This window comes from Sus scrofa, chromosome 7 (genome assembly GCF_054392235.1).
Source record: "Sus scrofa isolate SSC_HxYL_T2T_F1_AM1 chromosome 7, Sscrofa_HxYL_maternal_Yorkshire_Landrace_v2.0, whole genome shotgun sequence".
In the NCBI taxonomy this organism is placed as follows: Eukaryota; Metazoa; Chordata; class Mammalia; order Artiodactyla; family Suidae; genus Sus; species Sus scrofa.
Window position 1 is genome coordinate 106,100,068 of NC_139389.1, and position 14,488 is coordinate 106,114,555.

The 14,488-nt window shown below is 41.4% G+C and overlaps 1 protein-coding gene across 21 annotated transcripts in view; it reads left to right on the top strand.

The window, feature by feature from the left end:
- Window positions 1-14,488, top strand: part of SIPA1L1 (signal induced proliferation associated 1 like 1) — a 378,208-nt gene that overhangs the window by 232,291 nt on the left and 131,429 nt on the right. For all 21 annotated transcript variants that reach the window (XM_084969649.1, XM_021099433.2, XM_021099436.2 and 18 more), the window contains one exon: window positions 812-2,612. In XM_084969649.1, coding sequence (XP_084825775.1) covers window positions 1,115-2,612 — 1,498 coding nt within the window. In that variant the 5' untranslated portion in view covers window positions 812-1,114. The remainder of the gene's footprint in view (window positions 1-811; window positions 2,613-14,488) is intronic.

The following is a 14,488-nucleotide window of genomic DNA, read 5'->3' on the forward strand; positions in this document are numbered from 1 at the left end:
TCGTAAACTAACGCCGAAGGGTGGGGTGGGTTGCAGTGTGTAAGGAAATGCAGGCATTTTGCTAATTAGTGAAATGTTTCTAGCTTTAAGGGTAGATGGAACTAAAGAGAGCTTGGGAAGAGGTGGTGGAAAAAATGCTGGATGCATTCTGAAATATTGCTCTTCGGGGTAAGTACTAAAGTAGAGAGAAATACAGAGGCATGCTAATGGGTAGAATGGCTCCGGGAAAACCCTGTTTATTTTCTCTCTATTGTATTTGCTCTTGCCAACTCTGTGAAGCCTTTATAAAGCAACAAAAAACAAGTCTGGATTTTGAAATACAGAAGAGGTTAAAAAGTGAGCGTTGCCACATATTCAGTAACATAATTTTTCATTTTTTTTAGTCTTGTTTAAAAGCAGTACGTTGCTCTAATTATCGAACTCTGGTGGTTATGCCTTGAACTTCTGGTCAGCACCGTGGTTCATGATATTCCACATTATTAGAGGTCATTGGAGTCTGCACGTGGGCTGCACTTGGGCTCAGAGCTTTAATGTCCTGGAGTTTGAGCAAGATCCCTCACCCCCCTCCTAGTGATATGAAACAGTTCAATTAAGCTGAAGTATGAATAGCCTTTTAAAAATATATAATTTAAATGATGGATAGTATGAAATCACTTTCTTCCTTTCTTTTAAACCTGCTTTACTGAAAATACGGTTTGTGAACCATGAGCCGAAATCCATTAGTGAGTCTTTTGTCTGGTTTTGGCAGTTGCATGTTTATTTTTAGATGTATTTATCAAATGCTAATTCCAGTTGTCCTTCTCTCTTTTAGAGAATGCATGGGATTATGACAATCACAGCCTCACAGTGATGCAAGTTCCATTCAGTTTTCTCTGAAAGAAATCCATCCTTCAAAGTGAAGCAAAGGAATTCTTGTGGATTATAATGTTTTGAAGATTTGGATTTCTGGAGGTTTGAAAAATAAGGCATCGTGTAACTTTTTACATGAAAAAGATTAAGAGCTCATGCAACTGCTGTATTTTCTGGAAGCCATTCTCCAAAAGGGAAGTGCCCATTTAAAACTTCGATATGATGGTCCTTTCTGCAGGGATTTAAGTCTGATTGCTTTTGCATCATGACCAGCTTGAAACGGTCACAGACGGAGAGACCGGTTGCCACTGAAAGGGCGTCTGTTGTGGGCACAGATGGCACCCCCAAAGTCCACACGGATGACTTCTACATGCGCCGCTTCCGGTCCCAAAATGGCAGCTTAGGGTCATCGGTCATGGCTCCCGTAGGGCCCCCCCGAAGCGAGGGTTCTCACCATATAACTTCGACCCCGGGAGTCCCAAAGATGGGGGTTCGGGCACGGATTGCGGATTGGCCCCCGAGAAAGGAAAATGTCAAAGAATCGAGCCGTTCAAGCCAGGAAATAGAAACCTCAAGTTGCCTTGAGAGCCTGTCCTCCAAAAGCAGTCCTGTGAGTCAGGGAAGTTCTGTAAGCCTCAATTCCAGTGACTCAGCCATGTTAAAGAGCATACAGAACACGCTGAAAAACAAGACGAGACCGTCGGAGAACATGGACTCCCGATTCCTCATGCCCGAGGCCTACCCCAGCTCCCCCAGGAAGGCTCTGCGCAGGATCCGGCAGCGGAGCAACAGCGACATCACCATAAGTGAACTTGACGTGGACAGCTTCGACGAATGTATCTCGCCCACCTACAAGCCTGGGCCGTCCCTGCACAGGGAATATGGTAGCACATCCTCAATCGATAAGCAGGGAACGTCCGGAGAAAGCTTCTTCGACTTACTCAAGGGCTACAAAGACGACAAGTCTGACCGAGGTCCCACTCCGACCAAGCTCAGTGACTTTCTCATCGCCGGTGGGGGCAAGGGTTCTGGTTTCTCCTTGGATGTCATAGACGGGCCCATCTCCCAGAGAGAGAATCTCAGGCTGTTTAAGGAAAGGGAAAAACCACTCAAGCGACGTTCCAAGTCTGAAACCGGGGACTCGTCCATTTTTCGAAAGCTACGCAATGCCAAAGGTGAAGAACTTGGGAAATCGTCCGACCTTGAAGATAACCGGTCGGAAGACTCTGTCAGGCCCTGGACGTGTCCAAAGTGCTTTGCCCACTACGATGTCCAGAGTATATTATTTGACTTGAACGAGGCAATTGTGAACAGGCACAATGTAATTAAGAGGAGAAACACAACCACGGGGGCTTCAGCAGCTGCTGTGGCATCCTTAGTCTCGGGGCCTTTGTCCCACTCGGCCAGTTTTAGCTCCCCGATGGGCAGCACAGAGGACCTGAATTCCAAAGGGAGCCTCAGCATGGACCAGGGAGACGACAAGAGCAATGAGCTCGTAATGAGCTGTCCGTATTTTCGGAATGAGATAGGTGGCGAAGGGGAAAGGAAAATCAGCCTGTCCAAATCAAATTCTGGGTCGTTCAGTGGATGTGAAAGTGCCTCCTTTGAGTCTACACTCAGCTCCCATTGCACAAATGCAGGCGTGGCAGTCCTGGAAGTGCCCAAGGAGAACTTGGTGTTGCATCTGGATCGAGTGAAAAGATACATCGTGGAGCACGTGGATCTCGGCGCATACTATTACAGGAAATTTTTCTACCAAAAGGGTGAGTAGAGTTCTTTTATTATTTTAATTTTCTTTCGCCATGCTTTCTGAAAAAGAATACTGTTTATCGGGGTGGTTAAGCAGTGTGACATAAGATTTACATGAATGCCTTCTTGGTGGCAAAATAGGTAAATAGTTATTGGCTGCAGTGTATTTCCTTTTGCTTTTTTTTTTTTTTTTAGTTACTTCCTCCTTTCATATATATATTAAATGTCTTGTCCATGAACTAGTAATGGTTTTTTAAAATAAAAAAACCCTCGATGTTAGTAGTTGAAGTTGTCATATTTGGGTAAAAAACTTTCTGTGTCATCTTTGGGGATACATGTCATATAAAGTTGAAAGTATTATACATATAGCTTTTTTAAAGGTTACAAAAGCAATCTTAATGCTGCCCTTCACTTATTTAGGACTTTTGCAGTTAGTATGGGACCATTTCTTTTCTGCTTCAGTGGTCTCATCAGTAAATGAGAATTATAATACATTTCTATTCATGTCACAGGAATTTTAGTGAGAACTAATTCTATGAGTTGACAAAAGTCTCAGAGCCAGGAATCAAACCTAGGTCTTCCAGATTTGAGTGTAAAAAACCCTTGACTGAAAGAACCTTTATCCTGTTGGTGATTTCCTTTCTGGTCTCTTTTAGGGAAGGAAACACATGCCTGTATTGTTGGATTTTAAATTGTCTACACTTTATCAGTCTTCTAAGAAGACTGATTTGTTGAAAAGCAATATAAATGAACTCCTAAGAGCTTTCTAATCGTGTTTTTGAGCAGCATCGTTAATTGAGGCATGAGTTTAAGTCATGCAGGAACCTGAGCTAGGAAACAGGATGCTCGGGAGGAAGGACCTCGCACCTGTGCTCCGTTAGCTGCCCAGTCCTCTCTGCAATGAGCCCATTGAGAGCCCCCTGGATACAAACTATTAGAGCAGTGTTTTGATTCCCCACCTGCTCTTTGGGGGTTTTGAATCTTGATGAGTTTATTCTTCCAAATGACGTTTCATTTCTCTTACTTGATTCTAGTACTCCAGCTTTATGACAGTGCACTTCAGAAAAAAAAAACAAAAACAAAAAACTGTTGATAAGGTTATCACATGATAGACTCCATTCTAGAGGATTTATTGGTCGAAGAATCTTGTTGCTAAGTATTCATGTCTCTTAACTATCTATAGCATAAGTCCTAGAATCAATATGATAGTGAAAATTCCAATTTCACTTGTAAGCAATCTTCATTTTCTCAGAAATCTACAAATTAGAGATTACTAGATTTTAGAAATTACTTGTTTCTTATTCTGTCCTTGAGGCTCCAGGGTGTCTTGACCTTGTCATCTTGGCACTTGGGGCCAGATAATTCTTTGGGGATGAGGGGTGTCCTGTGTATTGAAGGAATGTAGGATATAAGACGTGAGGCAGCATCCAGGGTCTTCGATGCCAGTGGGTGCCCCCGGTTGTGATGAAGTAAAATGTCTCCACACGTTCCCAAGTGTCCTCTAGGAGGTAAAACTGCTCTTCGCTGAAAACCCCTGCTTTTCTATACGTGTGGCATTTTTCCACAGGCGTCTGCGAGCTGTCAGTAGATGAGGCCATCTTCCTAAAGAACTGACACTTCAACAAAAGAGAGAACGTGTTAGTTCTCATATCACTTATGTAGCAGTAGGCTCTTTTCCTATCAGGCAGTGAAATCATAGTGATGAACACGCTGAGCTCATGTTGTGTACCAGGAACTTAGCATTTGATATGACATGCATTTCTCATTTCAACTTCTCCATGCCCACTGTGGTATAGGTATTATTATTGATGGCATTTTCCAGGTGAGAAAACTGGAGTGTTGGTTGGTGGCTGATTTAAGTGGTTGCCCTGTTGTGCAGCAAGTAATGTGAGAGCCAGAATTCCACTTTTGGGGTGTCTGACCAGAGTCATGTTCTTGACTTCTGTGCTCTGCTCTTACTATATTAGACTAAAAAGAAGGAATGTGTTTTTATCTTTAAAAATGTGTTCACGGTATTTTGTCTTTCAAAAGTTAGGAGTAAAAATGTGAACACTCATATTCCAGACTAATCCAGTTTAGATTGTAACACTTCATAAATTTAAGAACAAGTAATCCAAAATCATTTCTAATTTAGACCTTAGAAAATAACCTTAGAAATAACCTTAGAAAATAACCATCTGACATAATTGGAACTAATTAATTGAAAAAAATCATTACAACAGGGAATCTTTAAAACATACATGCTCAAAGTATTTTACTTTCATTAAGTATATAATAATTAAAATCTATTTGCGAGGCTAAGGGCGTTTCTTTGACAGTGATTCTACTATTTTGCATTTTACATTGTATTGAGAGTATAAATCATGAGAGCAAAAACATATTGACACTAGCAAAGCAACCTGAATCTTACAGAATCTTAGGTTTCAGAATTTTTTCTTGTTTTTTATAGGTCTCCCCCACATCTAATCCAACAGCTTTCCCTTTTAATGACTTGCTTTTATGAAGTGTTTCCAAAGCCTTCAGTTCAGTTTTTAATAGAAACAAGATTTATCTCTTGTACTCATATTCCATCAGCTTTCATAATATTTAATTAAATTTCATAATTACAATAACAAGTCAGCTGGCATAAGTAGGTTTGGGAAGACACAGCCGACTCTGTCAGCATGGAGTCCAGCCAGTGGGAGCAAGAAAGTGTGTGTGGCACTAGAGAGGGCCTGCTAGTTGCACTGGGCATTTATCCTTGTGGTTTACAGAGGGAACCCAGAGCAGTTAATCCAGGAAGCTGGTCCAGTGGAAGCCAGCTACAGAGAGCATCTACTACGTTCTCTGAGGCCATACAGCTTAGAATTTTCAAATCAGGCAGGTCATTTGTCACAATGAGATAAAATACAACAAATTATGGCTCTGAATAACATCATTTGAAATTAACTGAAATGAACCCCCTTAAAGTACAACTGTGTATTAAAAAAATTATATGATATCTGTGCTTTTCATCATATATAGTTAGACAAGGAATTGTGTCTTATGATTTTTTTTCTTTTTGGCCACACCTGTGGCATGTAGATTTCCCAGGCCAGGGATTGAACCCTTGTCACTGCAGTGACCAGAGCCTCTGCAGTGACAATGCTGGATCCTTAATCTGCTGTGCCATAAAAGAACTTTTTTTTTTTTTCTTTTGGCCATCTTATAATTTTTAGTTTACCAATTTTCTTTATCAGAATTTGGAAGCAGGTCATCTTAAGAAAGGAGTGCATCAGGGTCAGATGTAATTTATCTTCCAGCAGCAGGGCGTAGGGCTAACTGACCTGTTTATCACACCAGCTTCTTCACCACCAGGTGTTTTTCATTCTGCCACTTAATGAATTTCTGACTTAAATGCCTCTTAAGTCTCTAGGGGGGAAAATTCGCTTTACTGAAGTGTATCTTCTACAGTTGACATACGTGTAAAATTCAAGTGTATTTGGTGACACCACAATCACTTTTTAGTATTACATTGTTTTAATGAACATCCTTATTTTGCAGATTTAGATTTTAGAGGATATTTGGCTCTATCGTGTAAGCCCAGTCTGTTGCTGGAAAGATGCTGGCTCAGTAGAGGAATCTCACTGTTTATTATTTATGTATTATTTCTTCTTCTTCTTTCTGTTCCTTTCTCCTGCCCACTTCTCTTCGCTGTTTTGCTGGTGTGTGTGATGTTTCTGTTGAGACTCACCGAGGATTTAATGACATTGATACCATAGCCAACGTTTATCGTGTTACTGCTCTGTGCTTTATGCAGACCTCCTCACGTAATGCTCATAGGGCCGTGAGGCAAAGTTGTCATTGTGATAAGTGCAAAGGACACAACCACATCTTTCCTAGAGAGGCACAAACTAGGCAGTAGGACAGCATTAAGATTGATTTGGTCATCTCCCTTTGGGTACATATGTATTTTTGTTGTTTAGTTTTCACTTAGGTAGTCATCAGCATTAAAGTTCCAGGACTGGACTTTTTCAGTTTTGCACTGAGTGTGCAAGTGTCTGTGGCATGTCCTTCCTGAAATCCATTCGGAAGGATGCACTAATGGAAAAGGCAGGATCCGTAGGTTGCCTTGTCAGTGGTGTGTGTTGCTCCATTGATCAAACGTGTTGATAGGCTTATCTGCTGCCAGGCGGGGTGTCACTTTCAGAGTTAAGTTATTGAAGATCCTGTGATAAGGAAGGGCCTCTCCCTGCTGCCTAGTGGCCAGGAGCAATTGCCCTTATCTGGTCTGAAGTTCATCTAAGACTGTTTTCCCACCTCTGAAAGGAAGGAAGCCTAATGCCGGGCACCTGATTATTCTTCTGAAACTTTAAACCACCAGATTTGATGGTGTTTTTACTGTTCATCTTTCTCCTCCTACACTTCCACCTCTCTCTCCCCACCTCACCACACATGCGTGTTTTTAGAATATATGCACTGAAGTTCATTTCTACTTGGAAGAGACAGCTTTAGTGCTCTGACGTATTCTCGGGTTTTGTTATCAAGAGCTATTCTTCAAGTTCCAATTTGTTCAATGAGCATCAGTAAGTACCTGTTGTAAGTTGTAGTGGATTATTGTGTGGTACATATAGAATATCAAAGAACAAACTGCACACAGCTAAACTTACTTGTAAAAAATCTGTGCTTATTTTGTTAGTTTAATTCTTCTGCGAGTATAGCAACATTAAGCTTGAGAAAAGTGCTATGGTTCGCCTTGTAACTCAGAGTTCTTTAAGGATAATTATTCTGCGCTTAGGTTTTTTTGGACAGTCATATTTCAGATAAGTGATAAACTCCCGAGTCAGCAAGTCTGCTCTGCTAAACCATGTTATACTCTATGCTCTTGAACTTAACAGTTTATTTCTGCCAAAGCTAATACAAAAAAGTTTATATGTGTGTGATAACTTACTGCTTTAATGCCCTTGTCTCTTACTTTTTACTGAGAGCACATAAACTGTGCTAAAGTTGTTTGAAGGCTGCGCTCTAGTTATTTAACCCTTTTCGGGGAGAGCCAGGCACTAAATAACTTCTTGAGAGACTCACCTAGGAATGTATTGCTGCTCAGAGCTTCCCGTGGCAACGAGCTGTCAGGTAGGAAGGTTTGCACGTCTGCTTTTTTGCAAACAAGCATCCTCTCCTTTCTTCCCAGTGCGTCACTGATTGAGCTCTGATCTGTGGGGTGTTCAGGATTTCACGTTTCCTGAGCCAGCTCGGTTCAGAGGTTTGTGAAAGTTGGTGAAAAGCGCATGTGCCTCACTCCTCCTCTTTATGTTTTGTTTTTAAGATCAAGCTAGACCGCCAGAAGGCACATTTGCTCAACCACTTGACTTTATTCAGGGTCATCTTGTAAAGATCCAATCATATAAAAACAGGATGTTCTCTTGCAGTAAAACTGGTGATGAAGACAATGCCCATTTTATCATTCTTTAGCCCATTGTTTTTAAATTTTATTGACATATAGTTGATTTGCAATGTTGTGTTAATTTCTGCTGTACAGCACAGTGATTCAAATGTGTATATTCTTTTCCATTATGGTTTATCACAGGATATTGAATATAGTTCTCTGTGCTAATTCTTCACCCCTTTAGAAAGTTTTCTGTGCAGGAGTTCCCATTGTGGCTCAGCGGTAATGAACCCGACGAGTATCCATGAGGACGCGAGTTCAATCCCTGGCCTCGTTCAGTGGGTTAAGAATCTAGTGTTGCTCTGAGCTGTGGTGTAGGTTGGCAGCTGCAGCTCCAATTCAGCCCCTAACCTGGGAACTTCCATATGCCACAGGTGCTGCCCTAAAAAGACAAAAAAAAAAAAGTTCTATGTGAGAAATTTATTTTAGAGTTTAATGCCAGGAATTGTTTTCTGGTAGCTACCCAATGCCTGCCATACTGATGATGGTGTGTTTTATTTATTTGCTTGTTTTATTTGTTTATTTTACTGTATCTCCTGTTTTACATCAACTCCCAGAAGCAAGTTTGATGCTCAAAACTATACAACCTCATTAATAACACATTTGCTTCTGCTTTTGTCTTTTATGTTCCTATTTCTTTTTCAGTAGCATGATTTACGTAATTCCTTTATCATAGATGACCTCAAAAGATTCATTTTTCAATCCCTGGATTGGGAACTTACTATACTAGTTACAAGTGCAGCAAAAAAAATAAATAAATAAAAATAATAATAATTATTATTATTTTTAGAAAATGTAATTAGTATACATTTATGTCCAAATAAAAGACCTCTATTCCCAGGCCTTCTCTCCAGTTTTAGCTGTATTTCTCACCAGCTATTACCGCTTCCACCCTGGAGGGTTATGTAGTTGGCAACTCAAAATCTGGGACACAAGTTTTGGCTTCTTCATTTTTCTCCCTAAGCAAGACAAGCCTCCCCCATCATTGCCCTCCTGCTGTAAATACCACCATTATTATCAGTCACTTGGATTGGAAGCACTGAAGCCTCTTTGATGCTTTTCTCTTCATTGTTCTCAACCTCCAATCAATTGGGAAGGCTGTTTGAGTCTACCTTCGAATTGCTGCTAAGTTCCTGTTCTCTGTGTCCCCATCCCTCTTCTGTAACTTTGGGTCCTTATTGCTTCTTGTCCCAAGACTAGCAAGAGATGTCTTAGGGGCTCCATCTCTGGTCTGCCCTACTCAAAATCCCACCTCTTGTCTTTGCTGAATACAAACTAATCACCTAGCAACTTACCTTTTCCATGGTTGTATTTATGATTTAATCATGTAACAAATACATTGTCAGTTGAGTCCTCTGAGAAGCAGGTGTTGAGCCAGTATAGGCATGCAAATGGTTTGTTAGGGACTTGGGGTTAATGCCTGTGAAAGAAGATGGGGGAGGAAGCAGAATTTAGCAGGGAAGGACGTCAGTGCACAGTACAGGTCTGGCGCCATGAAAGTGAAAGGGAGAAAAAGCGAAAGTGGCCAAGGCCGGAGTCTCAGCCCACGGTGCACATCTGAAAAGTCTCAGCCAGCACCATAGAGCAAAAACGAGGGTTAGAGAGATGCATTGTGGGCAGTAGCAGCTGAGCCCCGTCACTCCCAGCATGCTTGGTCCCTGGACAGGGGCTGCCCAGGAAGAGTGTGGGTAGGCTGGAAAACTGCAAAGGATCCCAAGGTGCTACAGCCAGAGACTTTCAAGCAATTGTATATCTTATGGCTGAATGAGTTGCAAGCCCCTTCTGGAAGGGAGATAGTAGCTGTTACACCTCTCTGACTGCCACGTATGCCTGAGAGCCTGGCTCAGGCTCGGCACAGGTTTGTGCCTTTGGAGTGAGAAATAAAATGGAGCTCCCTCATGGAACTTACATTCGGATGGAAGAAAATCAAACAAATCAAACAAAAGTATATGCATGCTCACTTGAAAATTTAAGGATGCAGAATTGAAGAAGGTGACCCCTCTCCTCATCCCAATAATTTGACTTGTAATCTTCTACGTCTTTTCTTACACACAAGTTTGTCTAGTATACTACTGCTGAGTACCCTTCATCTTGTTAAAGTAGTTTTAACAACTAACAACCGCACTTTAATATGTTTTTTATTCATTCATTACATAATGTTTATTAAGCATCTACTCTGTGTGGGCTACAGTGCTTGAAGGAGAACAAGAGCAGATAAACCTGTTGTCACAGTGTTTGCAGTCTGTCATTAGTGCTGTTAAGATACATAAGGAGCTCCTGAACATTAATTGTTTCTGACTTTTAAAAAATATTCTACAAACTCTTTCACAGTTTCTTTGCTCTGTCTGGAACTTCATATCGATAGATGATGGAACCTCTGGTTTTTTCCTCCATTTTTTTTCTTTTGTAATTTCAATTTCTTTTTATTTTTGTTCTATATCAGTTTTATCTTCTGCATAAGGGATTGGTATGTAGCTCTTTCTGTTCTCGTATCTAGTCCTCTTACTTTATGTTAGTTTACCAATTGTAGTTTTCTTCCCCAGGAACTCATTATTTTTGTTTTCCTGTGGTTTTCATATCCTTAACTTTATAGGCCCCACATTTCTCCAGTGGTACTAATTTAAAAAACGTTTTTCTAAGTTCTTTCCCTTGAATGATCTGTAGCTTCTGAGTGGCATTTTCTGTTTGTCTTGTTTCTTCTCTTCCATACTGTTGGTTTTCTGTAGCTATCCAGTCATCTTTGCCACGTTTCTCAACAAAGACCGAGGAGGATTGGTAGCAGGCTTCCTCTGGTGCACTGTGGGTTTCTTTCCCTAGCTGGCCCCTTCTTACAGGGCAGGGGACTGAGGGATACCTTGGAAAAGTAGCGAGACTCCCTACCAGGGAGGTGTCCCTGGCAAGTGAGAGGACATTGAACTGGGTGCTGCTTGGAAACCCACATGCATCCCTCTCTGTGCTCCCATCCCAATGCATGCATCAGAGTGGGTTATTCCCCCTGCCTCTCCTAGCCTTCGAAGTCACCCTGTGTCCTGGTTTCCGCTGCACACTTTCTATGACTCCTTGAAGGCAAGGACCATAGATTAGGCAGACTCAGAAAATATTTCACGATTGAATGAATGGTACTGATGCAGGTATAACATTTATTGAGCTGAGGAGCCAGTGTGTCTTGGATTTAGAGCGTCAGGTGGTGGCAGGGAGAGACCTCTGTGTATATGACCTTGGGTATATGACACTGGATAATATGTTGCAGTTCCTTTTCCTCTCTTTTCAGGAAATGAGACCACAGACAAGTCTGTGTGTGGTCATGGTGGCTTTGTGGAAATTAACCAAGACCACCAGTTGATCCCCTTAGACCCAAAACAGCATTATGGAGACTGATTTCTGCTATTGTAAGCCTTATTAGACCCAAATGATGGACGCTAAAATCAGTAGATGATAGTTGGAGGAGTAGAAGCAGGATCTGCATAATCACAAAGTATCTTTCCGAAGATATTTGTAAACTACAAGGTGAAAGATAGTAATTTCACAGTGTAGAAACCTGCCACAGTGCCACCTTAATGGACTGAATCAAGGTCCCTATCACAGACTCCATGAAACGATGCACTGACCGAGGTTACATTTCTGTGATTCTCTTGCTAAAATGCATAACCTTAGTCCAGTCATGTGAAACCAGGCGACAAACATAAATTCAGTAGTAAATACTGTTCAAAGGTGTCACAATCGTGAAAGATTGTTACAGACAGAGGAACTATAGTAGATTTCAGGGGACTGAGGAATAATAACAATTAATTGCAGGTTAGGATAATGAGTGAGATTTCAGAACAAAAAAGGGACATAGTGGGAAAACTGGCAAAATTTGAGTAAGGTCTTTAGTAAATGTTAATTTCCTGATTCTGATTAATGACAATTATTCTTATATGTGGTTACCTAAGACGCTAACATTGGGGAAGACTGGATTAGGGATATATGTATGGAAACTTCTTGTGCTGTATTTGCAACTTTTCTCTAAGTCCAAGAGCAGTCAAGGTAAAATGTAAAAAACAAAAACCTTCAGGTACAGTCAATAACAGCAGCTAACATAGGTGCCGTCCACATGAAAATGGGAATGCTTCCTCAACTTCCTGTGTCAAGGTGCATCTACCGTGAATGCCATACTTCTTGATTCCTACATCCCAACGAATTTCTGTGCTCTTTGTTTTGCACTCTCAATATCATAAGGGCCATTTAGATCAACTGTTTTAGCACAAGTTGATAACATATAATAAAGTTGTCACCTATTTTTCAAATGCATGCCTCATCATTAACTTCAGACACCAGTGAACCACCAAAAGTAGGTGCTCCAAAAATACTTTCTTTACTGTACCCATTCGTGTGCTCATCTTCTCATAGGGCTTCCTTCTCGGTACAGGGAGGCCATACTTCTGAATTTTGGGGCAGCAAAAGAAGGGCGCCTTCCTAACTACATTTGAGTCAGATAGAAGCATTCAGTGATGTAGAAGCTTCAGCAGAAGCAACGTCAACGACTTTTTCTTTTTTCCAAAAACTCTTATAGACAGTTAGTCAGCACGTATGTGGGCTGTGCTGAGATTTTGAGACACATTATATGGTCCCCACCCTCACAAACAGCAGTGACTTCTGTCTTGACTGAATTTCTGTTCCTGAGAAGCTTCCTTTCAGATTCTTCAGAAACATTTTACACAGACATCTTGTTGCAATATTTCTGGTAAGGATTATATTTAAAAAAAAAAAACTTTTAGGAGTTCTTGTTGTGGCTCAGCAGAAATGAACCTGGCTAGTATCCATGAGGACTTGGATTCGATCCCTGGCGCTGCTCAGTGGGTTAAGGATCCAGTGTTGCTGTGAGTTTCGGTGTAGGTTGCAGACGTGGCTCAGATCCCATGTTCCTGTGGCTGTGGCTAGGCCTGCATCTACAGCTCTGATTTGACTCCTAGCCTGGGAACTTCCTTATGCCTCAGGTGCAGCCCTGAAAAAGCAAAAACAAACAAAAACTTTTGAAAGGTATTTTTAAAAAATAAAAATAAAAAGACATTGAGTTAAAGACAGGTGTTTCATTGTAATTTTTTTTTTGTTGTTGTTGTTGTTGTTGTTGTTGTTATTGTTGCTATTTCTTGGGCCGCTCCCGCGGCATATGGAGGTTCCCAGGCTAGGGGTTGAATCAGAGCTGTAGCCACCGGCCTACGCCAGAGCCACGGCAACGCCGGATCGTTAACCCACTGAGCAAGGCCAGGGATCGAACCCGCAACCTCATGGTTCCTAGTCGGATTCGTTAACCACTGCACCACGATGGGAACTCCCCCATTGTAATTTTTTTTTTCATTTGTATGTAAATACTTTTTTTTCTATCTTGGTTGGCATTTGAATTAGTATTAACTAAGATTAGGAGTTCCTATCCTGGCTCAGTGGTTAAGGAACCCTACTAATATCCATGAGAACACGGGTTCGATCCACAGGTTAAGGATCCAGTGTTGCCTTGAGCTGTGGTGTAGGTCTTAGACGTGGCTCGGATACCATGTGACTGTGGCTGTGGTGTAGACCGGCAGCTACAACTCCGATTCAACCCCTAGCCTGGGAACCTCCACATGCCACAGTTGTGACCCTCAAAAAAAAAAATAAATAAATGAATAAAATAGTTACACAGGAGTTCCTGTTGTGGCTCAGTGGTAACAATCCTGACTAGAATCCATGAGAACGCAGGCTCAATCCCTAGCCTCGATCAGTGGGTTAAGGATCCAGCATTGCCATGAGCTGTGGTGTAGGTCGCAGACGCGGCTCCGATCTGGGGTTGCTGTGGCTGTGGTGTAGGCTGGCAGCTGCAGCTCAGATTCGACACCTAGCCTGGAAATTTACATGTGCCATGGGTGCTGCCCTAAAAAGACCAAAAAAGTAAAGAGTTACGTTAACATGCAAGCTTTATAGTATTCTTTATACTCACTGACCATTTGCAAATCGAATGCATTTTTTATTAAAACTCTTCCTGATATAAAAGTTATATATATTCATTATGGAAAAATTAGCAACTACAGAAACTAGGAAAATTAATCATGCGTAATTACTAGTGATTACATTTCTCATCTTTTTTAACACATACATACTCATTGTTTAAGTAAGATAATGATCATTAAGTATAGTTTTACTTTTCGTTTTTTTTTTTTTTTTGTCTTTTTGCCATTTTTTGAGCTGCTCCCACGGCATATGGAGGTTCCCAGGCTAGGGGTCAAATTGGAGCTGTAGCCGCTGGCCTATGCCGGAGCCACAGCAACGCGGGATCCCAGCCGCGTCTGCGACCCACACCTCAGCTCACTGGATCATTAACCCACTGAGCAAGGGCAGGGACCGAACCCGCAACCTCATGGTTCCTAGTCGGATTCGTTAACCACTGAGCCACGACGGGAACTCCAGTTTTACATATTTTTTTGCGGTTCCGTTTATTTAAAGTTTTCTAGTTGTTGTAAATTCAGGCTTTCC